Source organism: Vulpes lagopus, chromosome 14, assembly GCF_018345385.1.
Source record: "Vulpes lagopus strain Blue_001 chromosome 14, ASM1834538v1, whole genome shotgun sequence".
In the NCBI taxonomy this organism is placed as follows: domain Eukaryota; kingdom Metazoa; phylum Chordata; class Mammalia; order Carnivora; family Canidae; genus Vulpes; species Vulpes lagopus.
The window spans coordinates 28,382,465-28,400,227 of record NC_054837.1 but is presented as its reverse complement, the minus strand read 5'-3'; the positions used below and the strand labels follow the sequence as shown (position 1 = coordinate 28,400,227).

At 38.4% G+C, this 17,763-nt stretch overlaps 2 protein-coding genes across 4 annotated transcripts; one reads left to right on the top strand and one right to left on the bottom strand.

The window, feature by feature from the left end:
• The first annotated feature begins 75 nt into the window (after positions 1 to 75).
• On the top strand, positions 76 to 9,368 carry FAM216A (family with sequence similarity 216 member A). 2 transcript variants are annotated; one of them, XM_041728667.1, is made up of 7 exons: positions 76 to 671; positions 2,290 to 2,321; positions 5,397 to 5,518; positions 6,855 to 6,984; positions 7,061 to 7,244; positions 7,783 to 7,865; positions 9,003 to 9,368. In XM_041728667.1, exons 1-7 carry the CDS (start codon positions 580 to 582, stop codon positions 9,113 to 9,115), a joined length of 756 nt encoding a protein of 251 aa, XP_041584601.1. In that variant the 5' UTR covers positions 76 to 579; the 3' UTR covers positions 9,116 to 9,368. The 2 variants fall into 2 exon arrangements, with proteins under 2 accessions (XP_041584601.1, XP_041584600.1); XM_041728666.1 differs by having other exon boundaries at positions 79 to 671; positions 2,290 to 2,327.
• Positions 9,369 to 10,208: 840 nt separating this feature from the next.
• On the bottom strand, positions 10,209 to 17,752 carry VPS29 (VPS29 retromer complex component). Of its 2 annotated transcripts, XM_041728668.1 has the most exons (5): positions 17,625 to 17,751; positions 15,578 to 15,589; positions 12,942 to 13,133; positions 10,924 to 11,159; positions 10,209 to 10,687 (listed from the first exon to the last, which is right to left on the bottom strand). In XM_041728668.1, exons 1-5 carry the CDS (start codon positions 17,625 to 17,627, stop codon positions 10,570 to 10,572), a joined length of 561 nt encoding a protein of 186 aa, XP_041584602.1. In that variant the 5' UTR covers positions 17,628 to 17,751; the 3' UTR covers positions 10,209 to 10,569. The 2 variants fall into 2 exon arrangements, with proteins under 2 accessions (XP_041584602.1, XP_041584603.1); XM_041728669.1 differs by lacking the exon at positions 15,578 to 15,589 and having other exon boundaries at positions 17,625 to 17,752.
• Positions 17,753 to 17,763: the final 11 nt, after the last annotated feature.

Sequence of the window (17,763 nt, the reverse complement as noted above, 5' to 3'; positions counted from 1 at the left end):
GTCCCGCAGACCAAATCTCGTGTGAAACCCGTTCTCGGGAAACTTCGGCGCGGGCGGGGCGGACGGGGGAGCGGTTAGAGTGTGCGCGGAGGTAGTTGGCGGAAATCGGCGGTTGGGCCACTGGAGAAGCTTGGTTGCCTTGGTGATAACGGCTAACGGCTCTCACTCCGCATCCCTGCGCCGCGGGCTTCGTACGGATGTTTCACCGATCTGGCGACACTCGACATTTGCAAATCTGTCAGGGGGCCGGGAATCCTGAGGTGGAAGGCACCTCCTGTTTTCGAGGGCGTGTGTTTCCTTCCCGTGGACGAGGACTCATCCCTTCCACAAAACGTGCGAGCGCGCAATCCTCTAGAGAGCTCCCGCCCCTCCCCTCCCTGATTGCAGCGTCTGGTCTCTGCCCTCCCCGCTCTCCCGAAGCCGTTCGGGCAGTGCCCGGAGCGCCTCGGCGGGGGCTAGAATACGGCGTCCGCCTGTGCGCCCCCAGTACGGCCCGGCCTGACGCACGCGTGCTGACGGGGGAGGGGAGAGGGGAGGCTGCTGCCGCGCACCGCTCGAGGTCCGGGCGCCGGGGCGGAGATGCCCGGCCAGTGTCCGGTGTCCGACTGGACGGGATGCAGCTCTTCCGCGGACCCAACCGCAGTGGCCGGGACCGAGGGTGGCGGCGGCGGGTGAGGCTGAGGGGCCCTGAGGGGTTAGGGAGGACGCCGACCGGCCCAGGTCGCGGTCCCCGGCGGAGGAGGGGGTGGGAGCCGGCTGCTCCCGTGGCCTGATCCCCCAGGGCACCGAACTGAGAGGAAGGGGGAAGCTCTGTTGTGGCCGCGGTGGCACACATGGAAGCCGCCTCGCTGTTTAAGGGAAGGGCCTGTGAGGTAAGGCTGAGTGTTGGTGCAGTGACTAAACGCCGGGACTGCGACAGTTGCCTGCGTGCGTTTTCCTGCCCCGAGGGGGCGCTGCGAAACCTGCTGGAAAATGCCGTCTGGCCACAGGCTCTCCACAGAAAGAGGGGGTTGGGGGGCACGGCAGAAACAGGTTCGAACGAGGCTTTCCGAGTCAATAAACCAGTTCTGTGTGTGTCACGTCAGCCACTTTTATGTCCAGGGGATTCATAATGCCGATGAGACAGGTAATTATGAATATTAGGGGTACGTTGATCTTGATGTTTTCTTCCCACTGAAGTTTTTCTTCATAAATCCATTTTATTTTGAGAAGGCTCTTTTAGTATGGTTCCTGGATGCTGAAGACAATTAGTCTTCAGTACCTTCTCATCCCTTCCATCAGTTATTACCTAAAAGAGCTTCAGGGTGTACCTTTCCAAAAGCACACAGTCATGGCTCCTGCTGCACCCATGACCATTTATATATTTATATACACACACACACACACACTCATGGAATGTGTATATACATAAATGTATACATATGTACATCATGTATATGAAATATATATAGGGAATGAAACATATAGTGAATTGAAGACTTCTTAAAAATGATTTATTTGTTTTAGAGAGAGTGGGTGCGTGCAGAGGGGAGGGGCAAAGGGAGAGGGAGAATCCTCAAGCAGACTCCCCAAGTCTGAGTGTGGAGCCCCAAGCAGGACCACCTGCTTGATCAGGTCCTGATCAGGACCTGAGCCCAAATCAAGGATCACCCACTAACCAACTGACCCACCCAGGCACCCATCAAAGACTTAAAAGACTCTTGTCTTTGCTGTTCGTTACAGTGCTTGACAAAGTGCTGGATCCTAGTATCGATGGACACTTGGACATTGAATAAATTTAAGGAAGCAGGAAGCAAGGGTGTTTTGTCTTAATTTGAGAAAAGAAAAAAAGAACTTGTCAAAAATGAAAACATTCCAGACCAATTTATCAGTTCCAGTACACCTTAGTTACATACAGTAAAGAACAAGATAGTCTTTTCCATATCCAAGTTACTTTATTAAAAATAAAGTGAGCAAGAAAATACCACAGATGACACAGAAGCGCAAACTACTTTATTGAGCTCAATGTAGGAATTAGATTAAGAGGCTATAAAAGTAAAACCAAACCTGGCTTAAGGTAAATCCCTTCTCGTATGGTAAAAACCTCAGATAACTCACTTTGAAAAAGCCTGGAGCCATTAGGCTATAACCAGGATTACAGGAGAAAATTTGCAAAATACTCCATCTGATGGAAACATGAAAAGTAAAAAGCATAGGCAATACTGTCTTTTTTCATTTAAAATACTTTCGTTAATTCTTATAATGCTGTCCATTATTGCATATTATTTAAGTCCTTTTTTTCCTCAACAGATCAGCTGGACATTCTTATTACAATTCCAAAGGTATTGGTAAGTAGAGAATATAAAGCAGGTAATACCCACAAATAATATGGTTCAGAGATGCTAATTTTGCTGTAACTACAAACACAGTGGAGTTTTAAAAACAGACTTTATTAGCATCCTGGTGAACTTAAGTCTTTAAGATTTTTTTTTTTTAAAGATTTGATTTATTCATTCAAGAGAGAGACACACAGAGAGAGGCAGAGACAGGCAGAGAGAGAAGCAGGCTCCATGCAGGGAGCCCGATGTGGGACTCGATCCTGGGACTCCAGGATCATGCCCTGGGCTGAAGGCAGACGCCCAACCACTGAGCCACCCAGGTGTCCCAGTCTTTAAGATTTTTCAAGGAACAATTCAGCAGGTTCTTTTTCTCTTGTTGAGATGTTTTACATCAAGCATTTTTATTTTATTTTTTTATTATTTTTAATTTTTTTTTACATCAAGCATTTTTTTTAATTTTTTTTTTAATTTTTTATTTATTTATGATAGTCACAGAGAGAGAGAGAGAGGCAGAGACACAGGCGGAGGGAGAAGCAGGCTCCATGCACCGGGAGCCTGATGTGGGATTCGATCCCGGGTCTCCAGGATCGCGCCCTGGGCCAAAGGCAGGCGCCAAACCGCTGCGCCACCCAGGGATCCCCATCAAGCATTTTTTAAAAAGTACTTCAAAATAGCAATGAATCTGAAAATAACTTTGTTTATAACTGATGTTTGAAAAGCAGAGTACGACCTGGGGTTTATACACAAATTGAAGGGAAAAATTCTAACTTGAACAACTTCAAAGAGCATAAAATATTTCTCAGTGCTGCTCTTTTTCCTCTCATTTTAAATAAAGGATAAAGCTGCTGGAATTAAGTAAGGAAGACAAACCCCCAGAAACTTCTAAGTTTTTTGGGGGCAGGGAGCTATTTCAATTCAGTGATATATAAACTTGGATTCACTTAACTTTTCCTTGGAAAATTTGTAGTCCTTACAGTTACCTGAGAAAAACATATAGACACATATCTATATGTATGTACATACATAAAAATGCATATATACATACAAATAAAGTGGTTGTTTTAAAATGGAATTGCTGGATCATATGGCAATTATTCTAATTTTTTGAAGAATCACCACACTGTTTCCATAGCAGCTGCACCATTTTACATTCTCATCAGCAATGCACAAGGTCCCAGTTTCCCCACATGCTAGCTAAACACTTGTTTTCATTTTTTTAAATGATAGTTATCCTTAGAAGTATGAAATGGTACTTCATTGTTATTTTTATTTCCCTAATGAGTAGTGATAATGAGCATCTTTTCATATGCTTCTTGGAGATTTGTGTATCTTCCTTGGAGACATGCAAAGTCTATTCAAATCCTTTGCCCGTTTTTTAATTGAGTGTTTCTCTTTAATATTTTCATTTTTAAAAAAAGGTTTATTTGATGGGGGCGGGGGAGGAGCAGAGGAAGGAAGAATCTCAAGCTGACTCACCACTGAGTGTGGAGCCCAACACAAGGTCGTGGGATCCAGCTCACGACCCTAAGATCATGACCTGACCCAAAATCAAAAGCTGCTTAACTGACTAAGCCACCCAGGTGCCCCTAACTATTACTTTTAAATGTTATCATTTTCTGTAAAGAAATACTATCCAGCTTTTGAAAAGTTAAATTTTAGTCCAGGCAATATAGAATATGCGTCCCAGAAATATTGATTAGCAGGGATGCCAAATGTATATTTTTAGATAATTACCCCACATTTATGACTTGAAAAAGGATTTTAAAAATATATATACTTTTATTATAGATTCCAAATTATATTTCAAGGGTCATAATAACATAATTTCCAGATGATTTTCCATTTGTTGGCAAACTAGTTAGTCCTTCAGTAAGGCAGTATAACACTTATCTGCATCAACTCTCCAATTTGTCAAAATCTTGAAGAAATAAAGTTTAATATGTAAAATTGTGGCCTTTGTTGTCAGTACTGAAACAAAATTGTGCTTATTTAATTCGACTTACTAAATACAAACTTTTAACTTAAAAATCTGTATTGCCAGCTTTATTTGTACTAGCCTAAAACTGGAAACAACCCAGATGTGCATCAACAGGTGAATGGATGATCAAATTGTGCGTCCATGTACATATGTACATAGATATATACGCACTGGAATATAATCCAACAATAAAAAGGAATGAGTTATTGTTACATATCACACCTTGATGGATTTCAGTATAATTATGTTGAGTGAAAGAAGCCAGATACACACAAAATATATACTGTATGTTTCCACTTATATTAAACTCCAGAAAATGCAAACTAATCTATAGTGATACTAACTGTAGTGATAGAAAGCACACTACTGGTTGGAGGGAGGGAGGGAGTGGGTAGGAAGAAGGTAAGTGTTATAAAGAATTATTTCCTGGTTAAATTTCGCCAGATACTGTTTTTCCCCCAAACTGCTACTGAACGTTATGCCTTAAATCAAGTTACTGGTCTCAATATGTCTGAAACTGAAAACTAGTTCATTCTTCTAGATATGTCTCAACTTTTATTTAAAGACTATTCTTTTAATCTACCCACATCAGTATTAAAAACATTGAAATAACTGAAATTGTGTAAAAATAAGTTTTAGAATTCTGTAAAGCCCCTCCTTTTAACATTGCCTCATTAAAAGTATAAAATTTGTGTTATCCTATTATTCTGTCTTGAATTTAATACTATACTAAAGTCAAATGAATGATAAAATATTGTCTTTACAGTGCAAGTTCTGCATGTATATTCTTGTTTAATATGGCTTGATCTACAGGAAGCAAACAAAAACAAGTTACTGTCAACAGTATGGATCTCAGCTGAGTTCAAAATAATGTAGTCTATATGTAATGATATATATATATATAGTAAATGTTTATAAATATTTAAGTGTTTTGTATGCTCTAAAACCAAATGGCATATCACACAGTGTCTTCAAATTTAATAGAATGACTCATACTACTGCTCCAGGATAATCACAGACATGTAAATAATATAGATATTAATAACTTGTTGAGCTGATGTTTGCTCATGAAATTCACATAATAATGTTCTTGCCTACAGATGGAATCAAAGATGAACACAAAGTGAACACACACATAGCCAGGCTGCAAGAATTGTGGAAAACTCCTCAAATTCAAGCAATTCACATCCCTAAATCAATGACAGATGCGTCCTTTCTAAAGGTATGCTAAATACCAATACTTTGAATACCAAAGTCTTTGTATTCTGAGCTGAACTTTTTATTGAAGATAAAAACTTTTTATTGAAGATAAGCTACTTAGATAAGCTACTAAGATAAGCTACTTTATTGAAGTAAGGCATTTCAGAAGACAAGGTACATTCAGCATATGGTCTAGGAGTCTATAAATATCTGCTGATTAAACTCATGAATACAAGGATTTTATCATTATATATTCCTTATCATAAGTTCTTTTAGAGCTTTATGATACTTGAGATCTAATGTACCTTTACTCAGGAAGCTATGGAAAGTTACATTCTAGAGATGGAAACCCAAACTCATAGATTCCACTGAAAGACTGCAAAATTAGAAGCAAGCAAAAAAAGAAAGTGGTAATCGGCACTTCACAACTCTTGAACCTCTATTACCCATTAAAGATCATAACTGCCAGAAGTATCCTTGTGAGAGCAGTGCAAATGAAGGTTACAAAAGATCTGTGCACATTGGTCAATTTTTCTGACCAACATTTTGAATTTTCTCTGAACTTATTACCTATTCAGTTCAGTAAATCCTATGTGTGTATACACACATTCATAGATAGTGGGTTTTGCATTTTAAATGATGTTACCTTCTAAAATTAGCAAGTGAAAATCTTAGTTAAAATTTTTACCAAAGACCAATAGACTATCCCTCAGTCTGTTCAACACAGACAGTTATTCTTCTGGTGCTAGAAAAGACTGTTTCTTTAGTTTAAGACTGAGTATTGAATTGCTTTAGATACAAGATACCTCAAAAATTGTCTTTAGGAGGCAAGATGCCTACACTCCTTGAGAGGCACACGGGAACTCAGACTCACTGACAGAATAGCATATCCTTACTTTCCCTATTCTTCTAGGGCAGTGTTTCTCACACCTCACTGGGTATCTGAACCACTTGAATGGAAATGGCAGGCGGAGTTACTTGTGCTGTTTTTTTATTTTATTTTTTTTTTAATTTTATTTATTTATGATAGTCACACACAGAGAGAGAGAGAGAGGCAGAGACATAGGCAGAGAGAGAAGCAGACTCCATGCACCGGGAGCCTGACGTGGGATTTGATCCCGGGTCTCCAGGATCGCGCCCTGGGCCAAAGGCAGGTGCTAAACCGCTGCGCCACCCAGGGATCCCGCTTGTGCTGTTTAAATGGCCATTTCTTTCTCTTTTTGGTCAGATTAGCATAATTGGATTGAAATAAGCAAAATGTACAGATGGTACAGTTCTCCTGAACATTCATCCTTTCAGATAAGGAATATTGCCAACTTCTTGTTCTCCAGTGCCTATAAGCCTTATTTGTCTTTTAGCATCCAGACCTCACTACAGGCCAGAAGCATTACCTGTGCAGCATTGCTAAGATCTACAATGCCAACTATCTGCGGACGTTAATGAAGAGGCAGTACATGTATGTGATCCAGCACAGCTCACAAAAGCCAGGCAGGTGCACCTTTGTAGTTCTCACTAGTTCTCGCAAGAAACAAGAGGGTCTTCTAACAGGTTATCTGTATGACAGGTATCCTCACTCATCACAGGAGCCGCCTCAGTTCTCGCTACTCACAGAAGCAGCATTACCCCTGTACCACATGGCGACACCAACTGGAGAGAGTGGACTCCGGGCCTTCTAACACTGCAGTGGCACGTGCACCTGAAATGATCCTACAGCATTCCCTTTGGCGACCAGTGAGAAACAGAGAAGGGTCTGTTTCTTATTGTTTAAAGGAGGAAAATAGACCCCAATTTTATTTGAAGGACAGCTAAGTGAGATTACAAGTCATTTCCTGATATGTTCATTTTGTTAAATTCAGAATGGACTAGACCAAAAACCACCAAAGGATTGTATGGTGTCTTTACTGATCTGACTGGACTGGGTTATGCCACTCCTTTTAGGATGTATTTTGTGGAACTGTAAAAATTTCTTAATCAGCTAGTGATAGGCAAGACTGCCCTTTTTAGTAATTCCCACTTAAATTCAAAATAATACACTTCCAAAAGGAGCATATGGTTGCTTCTACACAGGGGAATACTATTAACAAAAAGGAATTAAGAAAAAAAAGAAGCCTGATTATTCAACCTGCTCTCTAACACCTTTGTGTTTCAGGGTTAGTAAGTCATGGGAGAGTGAAAGGGTCTTTTTGGTGATACTGAGCTTAATAAAAAATTTATATGGTCCTCCACCATGCATTAGACAGCTGTTGATTTTGCTGGTTCCAATTAAGATGCTTCTCTTTCTTACAGTTTAAAAACTGGATATGTATCTAAAACAAGATGTAAATCACTGAAGATTTTTAGAAAACCAAGCAGACTGTTCATGCAATCAGGTAAATGTGGAATTTTTAAATTATGCATTTTGAAAGATCTGCTTAAAAAAACCCAATATAGTTTCATTTCTATTACAGAAGACTTTAAAAAACTTAATGTGATTTGCTTTTAATTCTCCAAATAAAATGACTATGAAATATAGTTTCTGCTTTCACTTAAAAGAACATACTGCTCAGGGGAATAAGATTCAAGGTACTTGTAAACAAAGGCATTTATAATATCAAAGTCAAAGACTTAACAGAGTGAATTTGTTAGAATCCAGAGCCACAAACATGACTTTTTCAAGCCATAGCACTTTCATGATAGTGCCTTTTTTGGATGGACAACATATTTTGTATGGTGGCATAGTTTATGAAGGTCTCTATCACCTGTATAATTTTAATATTCAACAAACCAGTGGAGACAAGCCAACTAAGTGAGATTATCAAAATTCTGTGGAGCAACTCAGACAAATCCAGTTGGTAAGGATCAGCAAAAGGTTCCTACCACAAGTGCAGAATACCACATGAAAAAGGCAAAAGGGGAAGACAGAAAGCTCAGAAGTATTCCTCAGAATTGATAAAGTGGAAAGGATTAAGTGGAAGTTAAACAATTTCCTGGGAAAGTTGTTCCTACAGTAAGTAGGAAAGTAGGTAGGAAGTAAGGAATTTAGGCCTTCTGAACTCCTATCCCACTGCTGTGTGACAGTCCAAGAAATGAGAGAAATGGCAGGAGAAAAAGTCTGGGTCCAAAAATAATAGTTGGAGGAACCCCAGGTAGGGGGAAAGTCCCTGTGGTCCCTGAGAGGAGAAAGATGAGTAGGAACTTAATGCTTAGTGAGAGCATGCTGAAGCTGTAACTTTTCAGTAACCAAAAGATTTTGACAAGTGAAGACAAAATAGGACTTAGTAACAGAATTTGCTATACAATAACTTGGCTTGAATACAATACTTACTGGGTATCCTATTTTAAAAAAGAGATTTGGGGGAAGGTGGGGAAGCAGTTAAGTTTTGAAAATTGCAGGCCATTTGTTTTTGTGAAAGGCTTATTACTAAGGAAGGTCAATTTGTAGTTCTTTTATACAAATCTCAAATTTTCAGGACGAAATACAGCTTTATTTCCAAAACAGACATTATAAACTCTTATTTTTCTTTCAGTTTCTACAAATGATTCTGAATCATACATGAATGAAGAAAAAAAGGAAGAAGATTTACTAAATAAATGTATGCAGTCGATGTCAATTGAAGAACAAGGAGAACATCTGATGTGAACCTGACAGTCTTGTGAATTGATGAGGTGCCAAAGGGGGAAGGGGTTGTGAATTGTGTCCTCTCTTTTTAGGATAGTATTGTTATTCACCATGAAGTCATTAAGTAATTTTAGTTTGTTCAGAAACGTTTGCAACAGTGTAATTGGTTTGATGTAGTTCTATGTACTAACGATATTTGTGTAATAAAAGTTATGTGTAATATATGCTTGTATTTCTAGCTAGGCACAATTAAAAATTTTCTTGTCACTTAAAATGGAATTATTTTTCTTTAAATCTGTCAAATTGTGTAATTCTTTTTCTGCTTACAGTAAGTCCTAAAACAAAAACATGAGAATCCCCTGAAGTATTTTTTTCTTTTTTTAAAGTTTTTATTTATTTATTCATGAGAGACAGAGAAAGAGGCAGAGAGAGAAGCAGGCTCCATGTAGGGAGCCCAATGCGGGACTCGATCCGGGGTCCCCAGGATCACACCCTGGGCTGAAGGCGGCGCTAACCTGCTGAGCCACCCAGGCGTCCCCCCCTCAAGTATTTTCTTGATTGGGCTAAGGAAAGCTCTGAAATAGCCTGATACAGAATAACATTTGATAGAGACTTGCAAAAAAGGTGCTTAATATTTACTGCTTGAATACAGCTTAAAAATGGAAATATCAGTTTGCCTTATTTTATGAAAATTGTCAAAACACTTGGATTCTCAAACTAGAATAAGTTGGGAGTAATTATAGTGAGATTCTTTACATTATACATTCACTCCAGTGTGCGTCCTTTCTAAACGTTGGTTTAAGAAAAAAAAAAAAATATATATATACAAACACACACACACACACACACACACACACACAGTTAAAACTTGAAATATAGGAATAGGGCAATTTAAAGCAACAGTTTGAGGAATTATTGCTAATATGTCAATGTAGTATATTCTTTAGAAAATCAAATGTTCTGAGCCCAACATTATGACTCAGAACACTCTAAGAACTGAGAAAGCCCCAAAAGGTCATCCCATCTACCTCATCACTTTAATGCTTAGGTGCAGTTTCATACGGCCTCTCATTTTTATGATTTTTAAAAATTAAAACAGTTTATCAAAAAAGTATAAATGAAAGTTAACTGTTTATTACTGAAGAGAAAAATGTATACAAGCCTAAATTCTTTTTCCTCATGCACTACTTTCATAGTAAAGTTCCAAATACCAACTTTGAAGATATTTACAAGGATAAATTTTTCTGAACATTATGACCATTTACTGTGTGAGGACATTTTTTTCATAGAAATCATATATGGAAATGGAATATATTCTTATAGTTTACAAGAAGCTTAGAACATTGTATTAACAGAAGACGATATTTTACTGCAAAATATTATAAAAGTGATACAATTTTGTGGTACATAAATGTTTAATTACTTGATTTGAACATGGGAATGAAAAAAAAAAAACAGCAAGACAGGCCTGGCTTTTAAGATTTTTTGTATTCAATTCGTTCTACTTTCACATCATCTCCAATTAGTTGATACACATAAGTGACAACTGTAGAAGCCTGGATGTCCATCAGCACAAATGAAGGAATAATGTTTCTGGAAGAGAATATAAATAATGTCAGTGTTTTGTACTAAAAAGCACCAGCACAAAAAATTTCAATTTACAACAATTTGGATTTGAAGAGAATTCTACTTGTTACATATTGAAATGAGTAAACACCAAAAGAAGATTGCTCAAAAGGCTATAATTAATTGAAACAGTTGCACTTCTCCTTTATGAAATGTCACACATGCAATTATTAGCTTTAATAAATCCCCAAATCACTACTCACGTTTCCAAGGCATTATATGCTCCAGTGGCAGAACCTGGGTTAATGTAGAATTTATTTTCATGCTCAAATGCTTCAAATTTGTGTGTGTGTCCCGAGATAAGAATGTCCACATCGAACTGCCTCTGCAACAGGGCTAAGCTGGCCATGTCTCCCCATGGAATAACTTGATGCCCATGGATCAAACCAATTTTGAACTGCCCAACAGTTACAACTTTCTGTTCTGGATAATTCAGATTCTAAAATAAGAAACAGATATTAAAAAAAAATTTTTTTTAGAGATACTGATGTTGAAAAACATTAATATTCAATCCCATATGAATATTTTGATACAGTGCTTCACAACCAACACATTTATTAAATACTTGATCTCTCCTCAGTTTCTAAAGCTACAAATATGGTCAAAACAACTTACTTAAGGTAAACTGGAATTTATCACGTAATCCCTGCCTCGTGTTTCTTTTTTTTTTTTTTTTTTTTCTCTTTTACAGAATATGGGTTCTCGGGGGCATGCTGTAGAAAATAATTCCCCAAAATTTGTGAGTTTCCTCTACCTAAGAATCCTAAGCATATGACCTATAAGGTGTGTTTAAATTATATCCCAGGCTTTAATCATTATGTGAATAGCTTCAAATAATAATGATAGTCAACATTCGTATGGTACTTAGTGGGAAGCAGGCACTCTTCTAAGGGCTTTATAAATATCAACCTATTTAAATATTTACAAACAATCCTAAGAGGTAGCTTCTATTATGACCACCATTTTATGGATGAGGAAACTGAAGCAGAGAGGTTAAAATAACTTGCCCAAGGTCACACGTTAGTAAGTGGATGAGCCAAGACCCAAACCCTGGTAGTATGGCTGCCGGGTCTGTGAATTTAGCAAATTATAAGCAAAAGCTTTAATTCTTGCTACTGAAATTGTCTTTAGCATAACACAAACAGAACCCCAAATATATTTTTAACAAAGCAAACCTATATTCTAATTATTGACAAGAAGTCAGCCCCTTCCCTTCTCATCTCCCTGTCTTTTGCCCCCAGGTGAAAGGTTATCTGAACTCTTTCTTAAAATCCACTAAAAAAAAAAAAAAAAGAGAGAGAGACATTATGTTCATTTGGTTTGGTATAAAGGAACCCCAGTAAACAGCACCAATGAAGTTAAATGATTTATGGAAAAGCTTATATTCCCAAAAATACGAAGGAAATTTTGTAAGTACAGTATTTTTAAAATACAATGTTAGTATGAGTTGGGGTCTTAAAAATGATCTATTCTAATCATATTTATGTATGAGGAAACTGAGGCCAGAAAGAATATAATTTGCCTAAAATCTCGTTATTAACTAATGGACAAAGCTGGAATCCCAGAACTTCTAACTTTTTTCTTTAAAGTCAGGTTGAGTTATAATTCATATGCAGTAAAATTACTCTTTTTAGTGTACAATTTAAGGGGTTTTGACAAATGCATACAGTTATGTAAACTCTGCCACAATCAAGACCCAGAACAGTTGGATCATCTCCTCAAAAGTTCCTCATGCCCCTTTATAGTTTAACCATGGAGTTAGGGAGCCACAGCAGGGTTTTCAGCATAGTGGTGATGCGATCTTCACCTAAAAAGGATCACACTGGTTGCTGCTTGGAGAACAAACTATGGAGGGAGGAAGGGTCGAATGAGGAAGTTGAGATACAGGAAAATGATATGGTAGCTTGGAACAGGGTAGCAGAGGTGGTGGTGAGAAGTTTTTAATAAAAATTTTATAAACTAAATAACAATACTACAAAAAATAGTGACAAAATCACTATTTAAATATGTTTAATAATGTATTTAACATGTTTTCTGAGTAGTGTAACACTGGTGGTTTTCAAAGAGTAAGGGACAATTATGTGTAGTAAATTTGTATTTGGGAAGTTAACAACAACATAAAGACCATGACAATTGAGAAACTCAGGTGTAAAGGATAAAGCTTCTATATGTAAGAACCAAGAAAAGAAAATATTTGCGAATAGAAAGAAAAATACATCACCTCATCGAAGTCTCCTCTCACAATATGAACATCACCGGCCAGAGTCTTGAGATAGTCATAACTCTCTTTGGTGCAAAGGTTTCCAGTACAGAGAATGTGCTGAATCTTTCCTGGCACCAGCAGTTTTTTGAATTTAGCCGGCAAACTGTTGCACCGGTGTGGGATGTGCAGATCTCCTAATACCAACACCAACTTTAAAGTGTCAAGGTGAGACAAGGTGTAATGTCAAACATGATGCCAAAACAAGATGTTTTCCTCTTAAATCCTCTTTTAAATTAAGCAAGGATTCCAGAACCCAAAAGAGCAGAAGTTATCCACAGTTCTTATCATGACCATTTAAACAAAGACACATATGGTAACATACTCTTTTCTAATCAACCTTATTTTAGTCATAAACAGTGTGCATACACAATACAGGTCATCATTCTATTTACCAAGAAAAAAATCGGGCTTTCTAAGCAATTCATTTAGAGACCTATAAATGATGCTGAATTTAAAAAATTGCAAAATGAAGAATATAGTGCTGGGTCTTATGGAATTTGGCATTTTTGAGTAATATGGTAATTCATTTTTCTGCAACCTACTGTAAAACATAATGCACTGATTCCAATGTTCCAAGGAACATTAATAAAGAGAACTGTTAAAAATGCAGTGATAAAGAAAAAAACTTAATTCTGTAATTTATGTTTACTAGACTGACAACTATTTGAAGGAAAAGTAGCCAAAATTTACAAAATTTGTTACTAAATACTATTAGCTATATAATATAAAGGTATAAAAAACAGCCTATGTTTCAAGGAGTTTTAATAGGACAACACGTGCTTTTGAATTATGATCTCTGTTCTCTCCTCCTTCCTTATTATAAATCCTGTCGTACTTTTATTGTGTAGATTAAATGGCCTGTGTACCCTCAGTTTGGTTTCCAAACTTAAGATAACATTTTTACAATCTTTCATGTGCATTAGCACAATTTAAAAAAAGAGAGAGACATCAGCTAAATAAGTGATGAATTTAGCAGGAGGTGGTTTAGAGTTGCAATATAGTCTCAGATGACAAAAATTAATTTTGCACTTGAGTATAACAAAATAAAAAACCTCAATTCTGTAAAATTTTTAATTTTGCAATTTCAAGAACATATAAACATTACTCAATTCAATCTTTTTGTGGAATATTGTCAAAAGGTCATTTTAAATATTTGTCGTCTGAAGGACAATAATTTCATGTTGATTCATATAAGCACCTTCATTCTGTAACAGGATGTTTTCCCACACAGACATCCCATTTATAAACATACATGCCCTTTAACTGCTTTTAAAGAAGGCATGGGGATGTCTGGGTGGCTCAGCAGTTGAGTGACTGCCTTTGGCTCAGGGCATAATCCAGGAGTCCTGGGATTGAGTCCCACAGGGGGCTCCCTGCGTTGAGCCTGCTTCTCCCCCTGCCTATGTCTCTGCCTCTCTCTCTACATCTCATGAATAAATAAATAAAATCTTTAAAAAATAAAACTTCTATTTAAAAAAAAAAAGAAGGCATGACTGTTTCTTAATATTATCCAAGAAAACAAAATATCTAAAGTAGTATAAAAACAGAAAATAATTTTGCCACCATAGACTTCAGGTAAACTGAAATTAACCAAAAACAAAATATGTAAAACTAAAATTATTGCTAAAACAAACTTGATTCATCTTGCAACAAATATCAACATGATTACAAAGGAAAGGAACTGTTATCAGGACACAGAGTAACTGAAGTAACACAAGATTACAAAATTAGCACACTTTAAAAGAAATTGTTAAATAAGTTTCTTCTTTTTAAAGAGTAGTTTCAGCTGGTATTTGTTCAATGAACTGTTTCAATCCAGATCTTAGTGGATAAAACATCTTACTGTAAAACCAAAAACCACTATGAAGTTTCCACCCTCATTGGTAATCAATGCAAAAGTACCTGGAGAGAGAACAATCTTCATCTTTAGAGGGGGATCCCTTCAGATATGGATTGAAGCACAGAGTTAATGTGGGAAGCTGGCATTTGAGAAAAAAGGTAAAAAATAAATTGCTATATTAAAAAAAAAACAAAACCCTCAGGCTCATAGAGGGTATATGTCTATTGCAGGATAAAAATCTTTGGGACTGATAATGAATGAGCTGTTTGATCTCAATGTACTAAAAAGAATATTAGTACAACAATGATACTTTATAATGATTGATGACCTAAATTCTATCATGTATTATGGATTATACCCAAGTATACCCAGAGTATTAGTAGTTTAAAAATATAACTATAGGAATGACCAAACAAAAATTATTTCAAACTACTAAAGATTCTAAGACTCTTGTTTCATGTAGGTGACTAAGTTTGGGGAAATAGTGTCACATAACATATGTCATACTTTGAGGAATGTCCTTGCCCAAATTCCACACTTTTGACAATTCAGATTAGATAAAGTTTATAGTCTTTTGAGACAGCAAAAGATCCTGGAAATGGCAATCTTGTTAAATTCAAATAAAGAACCAACCCAATCAAAGCATAGGAATCTGGCTACTTCCTATTTGATTGACTGTAAAAGGGTGAAAATCCCAGTAATCAGCCAGCCACCCAACCACCGTTGTTAGTAGGAGCTAAGAGAAGAAACTTACTCTGTGCCCAGCCTTAGTGGAATGAAGAAGTTGATTGCAGACAGGGGAATGAAAAAAAAGGGTGAAACATGACCAATGTTACAAGAAAGCAATGAAAAGAAACAAACCAAAAACAGAGCAACAAAAAAACTCATACCAAATGAATATGCAAACAATTGTTAATGATTTCTGAGTGTTATGAAAGAAAATGTTAAAAACTGGCTTTGCTCAAAGCAATACCAAAAGAACCATTTGCTGTGTTTTTGAACATCTCTCTCTCTCTCTCACACACACCCAGTAATAAAAAATGTGCCCTGTCAGTTTTTCTTCTAATCTTATTCTCTATATTGACTCCCATCTCTTTTAGTTTCCTGTTCTGTTAAGAATTTTATAAGACAATTTGGAAAATTCATCAGTAACAATGTAAACGAAAGCTAACATTTTGTGGATTCTTAAGGACTAATTATTCCTCAAGTACACTGATTTTAATTCTCTTATGCTCAAAATTCTACGAGCTGGAAAATTTATGCCGCAGCTAGACCATTATTTTGTATAGAAGGTCTGATATAGCGCTCTGAATACATTATCAATTGATGAAGTCACCAACTAAAGATGATAAAAAAACAAACAAACAAACACATTCCTCCAGCTGCAATTGGACCTTCTCCACACCTGAATTTGCTACCCATAGACTCTGGATACTACTGAGTGTTGAACATTACCAGTCTACTTTGCCAAATGAGAGGTTTTTAATCATAAAAGAATCAGCTAATGCTAAATTTTACCCAGTTCTACCTCAGGTGACAATTATGTTCCAGTGTAACTACCCTAAAAAAGTGTTCATCTCTTACAAACTTTAGAAACATGAGTATGGAATCATATGTCATCTTCTCTCAGGAATAACTGTCTCAAAATTATTGTAAACCGGATCACTTTCAACTGGAGTCCGTTTAGAAGCAAAAATAAAAAACGAGATTAAAGTCTTTCCCATATACAAAGACACTAAAGAAGCATATACCATAAATCTTTGGCTGTCACATCTATAAGCCACTTCAAAGGCTACACTTGCCACAGAATCCTGATAATCTCAAAAATGTAACGGATACCCATTATAGAAGTCCCTCATCAACATAAATAGCAAGACAATCAGAGCTCCTTTTGGACACGCTCTTAACTTTTTAGGGGGAGAAGGGCACCTTTGAAAATCTGATTACAGCTACAAGCCACCTCCAGTAGCAGCTCCTGAGTTTTTACACAGAACGGTCTTAGGGGCAGAAAAACCTACAGTAGGTCAAAGTGGGTGGGGGGGCTAGCCTTGAGGCTGGCTGGACAATCGGATGAACGACTGAGGTAAAACTCCCTAAAGTACTCCTTGGCGCCAAAACTGGCTCCTTACCTGGAAAAACGTACATATTCACAAAATTTTCCAATTTCAAAGAGCTCATAAACCGTTAAGGAAACAACAGTTCCAGCCATTCTAAGAGCCAAATCCAGTCCCCCGAGGACTCACTACCACATTTCAATGGCAGCTGCACTTTATCTCAGGGGCGAGGGGGGGCAGTTTGTACCCCCTTTTCTCCAGATGCAAACGAAAAAGGATAGGGGATTTGCTCGTTACTTCCCGTTCTGCATCCAAGCAGCCCAGCTTTCAACACATGACGGTGGCAATCGGTATACCCCAACCAGCGGGAGGTGCCTTTTAAGGAAAAGGAGTAAGGAAACGTCTGGAAACCGAGGGGACCATGCCCCTTTCTCGCAGACGCTGGAGGCCCAGGCCCAAAGGTCCTTCCCGGCTCGGGCGTGCGGGTCTCGTGACAGGACGAGCCGCAGAGGGGGGCGGGCCCTTCCCCCCTCGGACGTCCCTTGGACCCTGGGCGGGGGTGCGAGGCCGGAGCCAGCCGCACCCAGAGGTAGCTGCTCGTATCCTCCCCTGCCCTCCCCCGGGGCCTTCTCCCCGCCACGGTCCCCGGGATGGCCCCCGCCGTCGCCCAGAGACTCCCAGCTGCTCCCAACGACGCAGCCCCGCGGCCGACAGCTAGGCCTCGGTCGCCGCATCTGCCATCCTCACCATCCTGTCACTGGGCTCCGCTCAGTCACCACCACCGCCGCCACCGCCTTCTTCCTCGGGCTCCTGGGCGACCCGCCCACTTCGTTCTCAGCCAATGACAGGCGACGTCGGCAGGAGACGGCCTACGGGGGCCCGCAGA